General features: G+C 36.2%; 1 protein-coding gene across 1 annotated transcript; it reads left to right on the top strand.

The window, feature by feature from the left end:
• The first annotated feature begins 3,934 nt into the window (after positions 1-3,934).
• LOC123665124 lies at positions 3,935-9,324 on the top strand. The gene has a single exon (XM_045599470.1). The coding sequence runs from the start codon at positions 3,950-3,952 to the stop codon at positions 9,152-9,154; it is 5,205 nt and encodes a 1,734-aa protein (XP_045455426.1). The 5' UTR covers positions 3,935-3,949; the 3' UTR covers positions 9,155-9,324.
• The last annotated feature ends 359 nt before the right edge of the window (positions 9,325-9,683 follow it).

Genomic DNA, 9,683 nt, shown 5'->3' with positions numbered 1-9,683 from the left:
AAAGTTATGAACTCATGCACACTAATGACATATCAAAAGAATTTTTTACTCTCTACACGCGCTAATTTGTATTAGCTGTCTGTATTATAAAAGGTTGTATGGCTTTTGAACGTCTACTATAAAAATTTATCATTTTGACTCCTGAAAGACGAGTAGAGTATGAACTTAAAAACGCGTAATTAAGCGCAATTAAAACTGACAGGAGTGTCAAGTATTTGTAAAATGGTAAAAAATTTGAAAGGTCAACGAGAATTAATTAATAGGTACCCACTTCTCTTTGCTTTGACAGCAATATTATTTTGAAAGAGATATTATAATATTGATAAATATAATTTGAAATTTAATTATGAGCCTATATTTTGCGATATCGTCCTACTTTGGAACTATTAAATTTCATTAATTCAAATGATTTCATTATTTATACTACCTTTTGAACAACTATGAAGGTGAACACATTTCTTTAATTTCATTAGATGTAGGAGGAAGCTAAACAAATTGTCTATTATTTTTTTAATATCATATCAAAAATCGACCGTTCCAGCGGGGATCGAACCTGCATCTCCGACTGACCGTGTCGGTGCTCTAGTAAATTAAGCTATGGAACGATGTACCCGCTAGATCGAAATTTTTGATATGATGATTTTATATTCGGTCTAAGCGACCGTGGCGCCGTCTATAGTGCGCTCTTTATAGAAACCGTAACTATTCAAAGTTTCACATTAAAAAAATGTTTAGAATTTCCTAATGTGTGGGTAACACAAAAATAAAATCGTACAAATAAAAAAAAATGTCTATTAAGTACGTTACAAAGTATATCTTTAATGACATTTTACTATTTAAGTTATACTTCGTTACGTTAGGGAAACATTATGAGACTAAATTATGAGAGTAAGCGTTTAGGATGCACGCGCATACAGTCACGAAAAAAACCGACACTCTAAAGTTAGCTAGACAATGAAGAAGAAGTCGCAACGTGAAGTTAGCTAGCCAATGAAATATAACTTCTTACGTGCGTACATAAGTACAAAAACGTTTTGAAATTTCGAACACGAACTCGAACGCTTCAATTTAATTTCTTTTTGTTCATTTAGTTAATACTTTATAATGACGATGTCTTTAATTACATATTTTAACTCTGGGCAATCTTTTAAGAAAACTTGTAGGGCCACAATATACAGTTGCGTCTCCCACTTTGACGAGCAAAGTTTCAAATACTGAATGATCATCTTTTATATCTATCTTAAACAGTTCTATTTCATATGTAAGTTTAGAGAGAATCAAAGAAGTTCGTTTTAATAAATATATATTTATAAATGTAAGTGTTCCTTCAAGCAGCATTTTCTAATTAACAAAATGTTACTTATTTACCTATGAATTTTGATAATATTGAATTTGATAGTAAAAAATGTCACGTACCTGTAACAATAACCGTTGTCACTAGCAATTTAATTAATATGTATAACTTTTTTTTCTACTTTAATTAGTTTTTAATGCAATACTATATATATTTACGATTTAGAACTTAAGAACTAAATATTTACAGATATTTATCGTACAAATCCGCGTATCCGCGTACAAGTGAACTTGTCAAAAAGCAGAATTTCCCGATGATCTGCGCTAAAAAGGCACCAGAGGAGACAATAAGGCGAGGAATATAATTTAATTATTAATATATAGAAATATGAATACTAAGTGCATCATTAAATATTCCGTTTTATATAAAAATCTAATATTCGATACTTGCATCAGATAAAAATCTAATATTCGATACTTGCATCAGAATACCCTCGCAAACAAGCAGATTACTTCGAAATGTTTGCCTTCAAAAGGCTCATGTTTGATGTCAATCTTTAGTTCCGTGTATACTATACGTATATATTCTGTACATTGCATGTGAATAATTGCACAACATATATATGTATTAACAGCAATAAAGTACCACAAAGGGAACATAAAGAGGCTAATAAGAACATTGTTAGTGGTTATAAATCTTTATTAAGGCTATATGAAGACGTACCGCACGCGGCAAAATGAAAAATGCTTTTTGAACATGTATGAACAAGGCTTCGTATATTAATAAGAGTTCCTTTATCATATTGTAGATTATCATAAGTACAAAACCGTTCTGAGCAGTCATTTTTTATATAAGGTTTTAAAGCTAAGCGATTATTTTTATCACAAATACAACAACAATGGCCTGTGGACGCCTACCAGACAAGGGGCATTGAAAGCGCGTTTTAATGGTCCTATTGCAACTATATTACAGACGCACACACACAACAACACTACTTGAGAGAATTATAAGTTGTTTGTGATTTTCATTATAAGTTGTTTAATAATGAAGTACTTCCTCAGTTCAGGAAATCCAAACAAGATATACCTGTTTGTACCCTACCTTAATAAAAACGTCGCCAAAATATTTTAAATATTTTTTTTTAAATAAATATCTGAGGTAACGAATCAAATCTAATTAAAATAACTATTTTTTAAAAACACGTTCGAATCATCATTTTATAAATTAAAATTTTAAAAGTGATTATTGTTTTTAAAAGTGATGCTACCACTGATTCAGAAAGAAGAATTGGTAAGAAACACTCCGTTAGTAAATTAAGTTACTCTTTTAAAAATAATATATAAACTTTGTTTTAGTACAAAATTAATTACATTTTTTTACATATGTGCATATAAATCTTATTATCTTTTATTTATTTATTTTTTTCTTTGGTGTTTTTTTTTATTTTTCTTCTTAATGATTGTGTATGAGTACGTGCGCGCCTGATGATTGCGTGGGGCGCAGGCGACGCGAGGCGGCGGGGAGTGCCGGCGACGATGCAAGCGCAGCGCCGACGTATTAAACTGTCATTCGCGACGCCGAGCCGTCAACATCAATATTTTCTTTATCCGCGACGCCAAGCCATCCATAGTTTTATATATTTTTATAATTTAAACTACAATATACATCTAGAAAAAATACAGTCCACTTTTATTAACCAGCATCGGGTACCAGTTTTCCCTAACCATTACGGCACAGGGCACTGGCCCCAACATATGGTCCTTCGAGCCGGATAAAACATCGAAACGGTTACGTCAAAGGTCGAGCGAAAGTCACCGCCTTGCATTGTTCCTGTTCAAGTTGTTTCGCCGGAGTGAACATTGCTGCACTCATAGCTGACATTCCCGGACAAGAAGCAATTCACTAGTCAGCAGGAATACATCAGGTCTTGGATACGACAGAAGCTGCGATCATCATACATCCAGGATACACGTGAGATCGTTCCATATCCTAGTGTCATCCTATCATTCATCAATCATCATTTCATTTTCGATTCATTTCATACCCTTTTTATAATTTTATTCATCTCATTATTTCGTAGTCTTAGATTCGTTAGATCATCATAATCAGTAACTAGATTATTCATCCAATAAAATTCTATAGATTAAATCATAATATTTTACGTAAATATTTTTATATTTTAACTTTTATAAATTTAGCATCTACCTACGCAAATAAATTAATCGCCAGCTTTTTAAAATCATTAGCATTACTATTCATTAAATAATAGCTTATATCATCATTTTCATTAGTTGTAGCTCGCATTAAAATTGGTTTTTTAACAAAATTGCTAATTTATAATTTTTATTACAGGTCGGTATTTCAAAAATAAAATTGTACCATTGTAGTTGCAATATTAGGCGCCTAGCTATTTTAAATAGCAATCGCATATACTAGTAGTTGGTTGCTTTACTTTTTCATAAGGATTTTTAACTCAAACAAATTGCTTTTAAAATTTTAATGAATTGAAGTTTAAATTTGTTTCTTACGTACTAAAACCTTGCTTGCCTTTGCTTAAAAAACAATCTTTAAAATAATTATTGCAAATTAATTACTCATTGTTAATAAATTATAACAACTGATAAATAATATTAAATATTTTAATCAAAGTTAATAATGAGTGATAAACAAATAAAACATTTGATTAAGAAGCGAGCCATAATTAAGGGAAAGCTTACTGGCTTTAGTAGTTATTTGAAATCGCTTGCAAATAGCAAACAAACTGATGAATTACAAACACAAATAGAACTTCAATTGCGTTTGGATAGAATTGAGAGCTTATACGATGATTTCGATGCTTTTCAGAGTGAGCTGGATGAGTTGTCGGATATGCCTGAGGACGAGGCAAGAGAGCGTGAGGCCTTCTATTCCCAGTACTACTCTCTCGTGTCTGCCGGTCGTGCCTTGATCCAGAGTCATAGCAAGCTGTCGCCCCCTGCGCAGGACACTGTGTCACCGGTTTGCTCTGAAGTACATTCACACAGACGTAAGGTTGTTGAATTACCTAAGATAGACTTGCCACATTTTAACGGTGAATATCAGTACTGGCTTGGCTTTAGGGACACGTTTAATTCTTTAATTCATTCGGACAATACTCTTGATAATGTGAATAAATTTCATTACCTCCGGGCTTCTTTGAAGGGTAATGCGTCTTTGATTATCTCGGGTTTAGATTTTTGTGCCGATAATTATGAGGTTGCCTGGAAAACTCTATGCGAACGATATGATAACAAACGTCTTCTAGAAAATCACCATTTGAATTCTTTGTTCAAAATAGGATCCATACAAAAGGAATCTAGTGTAGGCCTGCGCAATTTGATCGACACAATAAATAAAAATTTAAGAGCATTATCTAACTTAGGCCAACCAGTCCAATACTGGGATACATTAATCATTTTTATGATGTCTTCTAAATTGGATAATGTCACAAATAGGGAGTGGGAATTCCATAGGAACAACTATAAAAATCCCCCCACATTGGAAAATTTCACTAAATTTCTTTCTGACAAAGCAGATCTTTTAGAAACTTTAGATACAGCAAAGATGGATAGCTATAAATCAGATATCAGTCTTAACAAATCCAAAACTTTTGCGATTTTACCGAGTAAATCATTATCATGTCCCCTCTGTAAAAAAGGTCACGCGCTGTTTCAATGCGAATCATTTAGGATGCTACCGGTTGAGATGAGAATTCAAAGAGCGAGAGCGTTTGGAGTTTGTTTGAATTGTTTACGTTTCGGTCATACTGAAACCAAGTGCAAGTCTTCTCATTGTAAATACTGTACCAAAAATCATAATACCTTATTGCATACAGAAGAGTCACCTTCTCAAAGCGTGGCACTGTCGTCTAGTGAGGTTCATTCTAATTCTCATCAAACTTCTACTGTTCTGCTTTCAACAGCTTTAGTTAAGGTCCTTGATATCAATGGAAAGCCGTATGCTGCTAGAATCTTGCTTGATAATGGAAGTACCAACAATTTCATAACACTAAATTTCGCTGGTAAGCTAAGACTTAATACTATTTCCGCTGAAACTAAGGTGTCTGGTATCAACAATCAACTTCACAATAGTTCACGGTCGTGTTCTCTTACATTGGAGTCCTACTTTAGTGACTATAGGGTGAAGATTGATTGCATAATCTTACCTACCATTACAACACTTATTCCTTCTACCTATGTTAATTTAAGTAATATACAAATACCATCGGGTGTTGCATTAGCTGATCCGTCATTTCACATTCCTTCTGTAATAGACATATTGGTAGGTGCAGAAATATTTTGGAATGTGATCGGAACAAATCGCATAAATTTAGGCAAAAATAAGCCCACACTTTTTGAAACTAAACTAGGCTGGCTTGTTTCTGGTTCTATCATAGATAAACATTACGATAACGATCAACAACCTATATGTATGTTAAGCAACAATTTAGAATTTGACCTTACTCGTTTCTGGGAGCTTGATTCTGTTTCTTCTAAGCATATTTTTTCCCCAGAAGAACGCGCATGCGAGGAACATTTTGTAAAGACTACAAAACGCAAGGCAGACGGACGCTTTGTTGTTACGTTGCCTCTAAAGGAATCCCCCACGATCTTAGGGGACTCCTATCATCTGGCTGAGCGTAGATTTTTATCCTTGGAGCGTAGACTGGACCGAGATACTACTATGAAACAGCTTTATATGGAATTTATGAAAGAGTACCTCGCCCTTGGTCACATGACAGAATCTCAAACAAATGGAACTGTTTCTTGCTATTTACCACACCACGGTGTTTTGCGAGAATCGAGTTCTACTACGAAGTTGCGTGTTGTTTTCGATGCTTCGGCGGTAACAACGTCAGGTGTTTCACTGAATGATATTTTAAGAGTAGGGCCAACACTACAAGACGATTTATTATCAATCTTATTAAGGTTTCGACAGCATAAATACGTTGTGACTGCTGACATCGAAAAAATGTACCGACAGACGGAAGTCTGTGAACACCAGCGCGCACTTCAACAAATTCTATGGAGGTTCCATCCCTCTCACCCCATAAAAAGATATCAGCTCAATACTGTCACTTATGGTACATCGTCGGCATCTTTTCTTGCTACCAGATGTTTACATCAGTTGGGTCGGGAGTCTGCAGATCCAGATATAAAACGAGCAATCTGTAAGGATTTCTATGTCGACGATTTCTTGTCGGGTCATAACACTATAACCGAAACGATTTTACTATGTCAGGGGGTAAGTCGTGCTTTAACGTCGGCTCAGTTGAATTTGCGTAAATGGCATTCAAATAACAATAAGGTGTTGCTCGCTATTTCCGGCCAATCTGACGTGTCTGGATCCGTGGACCTTAGCAATGACTATCTGTCTAAAACGTTAGGGTTGTACTGGACGTGCTCGGCGGATACTTTGTCATTTCCAATCTCTATTCAATCGAAGGACGTTGCCAATAAGCGTTTTATTTTATCAACTATTGCTCAGATATTCGATCCTCTTGGCCTTGTTGCGCCTAGTATTGTAGAGGCTAAACTATTGATGCAGCAATTGTGGAAGGAAGGGTGTAGCTGGGATGAGCCTGTTCCGGCTCATATTGGAAGGATTTGGTCTGATTTTGTTACTTCATTGCCAACATTAAAAACCTTAAGTATACCAAGGTGTGTTATTTCTCAAACACCAACTAACATACAACTGCACATATTTACAGATGCTTCTGAGAGGGCGTACGGCGCATGCATATACATTAGATGCTTAGACGTTGATGGCACTGTTAGTATCCGCCTTCTTGCTTCTAAAAGTAAGGTGGCTCCATTGAAAACGGTCAGTATTCCCCGATTAGAACTTTGCAGTGTACTACTGGGAGTGAGACTGGGTATCAAAATCTTGGAATCTTTAACAATTACATTTAATAAATGTATATTGTGGTCAGATTCCACAATCGTGTTGTGTTGGCTCAGATCTTCTCCAGGTCAACTGAAACCATTTGTGCGTCATCGTGTTTCCGAGATACAGGAGGGTTTTTCCAATTACGAATGGCGTTATATTCCTTCAAAGGACAATCCAGCAGATATCGCTTCACGAGGTTTAAGGGCGGACATTCTTAGTAAATCTTCCTTATGGTGGTCGGGGCCTTCTTTTCTTCAATCAGAGCCAAGAGATTGGCCAATCCAACCTAAACAAGAAATACAATTTTCCGACTTACCAGAGACAATTGGATGCTTACATGTTGTTCAGGAGAGTAATATATTTACAGAATTAATTACAAGGTTTTCAGTATTTTCAAAATTACAGCGTGTTGTTTCATTCATATTCAGATTTATCAATAATTGCCGTGGTAAGTCCGAAAAATTAAGTGGTAATATAACAATTGATGAACTTGGTAATGCCACTAATTTTCTCTTGAGGATTGCTCAGCAGGATTCCTTTCTAGAGGAATATCAGTTACTTATAAATAACCAAAACTTGCCTTATAAAAATAGACTTTTGTCTCTTTCACCATTTATTGACGATAATAAACTTATGAGAGTCGGTGGCAGACTCGCTAACACTAATTACGATTTTAATGTCAAGCATCCTATATTACTTTGTAGTAGGCATCCTTTGTGCAGGTCTCTTTTCGTAATGCTGCATATTAAGTACTTACATTCAGGTCCTCAATTATTACTAGCCACAGTAAGGCATAATTATTGGGTGTTAGGAGGTACTAAGTTAGCAAAGAGCGTCGTCCGTTCATGCGTTAAATGTTGTAGACTTAGGGGAAAAACACTTCAACCGATTATGGGTAATTTGCCTCAACAGCGTGTTACTTTAGAATTTCCTTTTCTTGATACAGGTGTAGATTATGCCGGGCCAGTAATGATAGCAAACCACAAGGGAAAGGGTTGCAGGCATATAAAGTCCTACATTTGTGTGTTTGTATGCTTAGCAACAAAGGCGTTGCACTTAGAACTTGTTTCGGACTTGACGAAGGAAGCTTTCATAGCAGCTTTAAATAGATTTATATCCCGTAGAGGTAAACCGCGAAACATTTATTCAGATAATGGGACTACATTTGTTGGTACATTCCATGAGCTATCTACACTTCTCAAGCGGCTTTCACCGGCAGACACGACTGAGGAAGGTATAAGGTTTACATTTATTCCAGCTTATGCTCCTCATTTCGGCGGTTTGTGGGAATCAGCCGTTAAATCTGTTAAGCATCATTTACGACGTGTTTTGAGTCTGACGTTTCTAGACTACGAGGAAATGAATACCTTATTAATTCAAGTGGAGGCAATATTAAATTCACGTCCCCTTACACCTTTGTCCGACGATCCTTCTGATCTTTGTCCTTTAACACCAGCTCATCTCCTTATTGGACGATCTCTTTTATTCGCACCGCAGTCTGTGATCACTGTCACTAAAATATCATCTCTTGCAAGATTCAACAGAATCCAAGTACTCAAGCAACACTTTTGGAATCGATTTTCTAATGAATATGTCACTTTACTTCAGCAGAAAACAAAGTGGATGCAATCGCAGGAGACGTTGAAGGAGGGTGCCTTGGTTGTGATAAAGGACAAGTCCAGTCAACCAATCATGTGGTTGCTGGGGCGAATTCTTCGAGTGCTTCCGGGTGAAGATGGAGTTGCAAGGGTGGCAGACATTCGCACCAGGAAGGGCGTAATCAGACGGGCCTTCAATATGATTTGTCCCCTGCCGACTGTAAATATTGAAGAAGACTCTTCAACGCGGGGAGTATGTATGAGTACGTGCGCGCCTGATGATCGCGTAGGGCGCGGGCGACGCGAAGGGGCGGGGAGTGCCGGCGACGATGCGAGCGCAGCGCCGACGTATTAAAATTGTCATTCGCGACGCCGAGCCGTCAACATCAATATTTTCTTTATCCGCGACGCCAAGCCATCCATAGTTTTATATATTTTTATAATTTAAACTACAATATACATCTAGAAAAAATACAGTCCACTTTTATTAACCAGCATCGGGTACCAGTTTTCCCTAACCATTACGGCACAGGGCACTGGCCCCAACAATTGCACTGTTTGCCTCGCTATATGAAACACTTATTTGTGAGCATGGGTTGACTGGAAGAAATCTCTTTCAGAGATAAGTCCACCTTTACCATAAACCTTGGATAAAATAGAGCATCATTAAATCCATACATCTTTATGATCTATGTAATCCTGCACCGAATAATAAGCTTTAGCTATTAATTTCTTTTGCATAAACAATTTAAATTTATGTTGAGACGATTGCAAAATCGTTTGCGAGATTTGAATATACATGCGAACACCATAATCCAGAAAGGAGACGTTTACATTGCGCGAGTTACAATTTTGTTATTCCTTCTCGTGTTAACCCTGTAATT

Source organism: Melitaea cinxia, chromosome 23, assembly GCF_905220565.1.
Source record: "Melitaea cinxia chromosome 23, ilMelCinx1.1, whole genome shotgun sequence".
In the NCBI taxonomy this organism is placed as follows: domain Eukaryota; kingdom Metazoa; phylum Arthropoda; class Insecta; order Lepidoptera; family Nymphalidae; genus Melitaea; species Melitaea cinxia.
This window is presented reverse-complemented; position numbering and strand designations above follow the sequence as displayed.

What these genes read in the sequence shown, in the direction of transcription:
- LOC123665124 (XM_045599470.1), top strand. Translation starts at nt 3,950, where the DNA reads ATGAGTGATAAACAAATAAAACATTTGATTAAGAAGCGAGCCATAATT.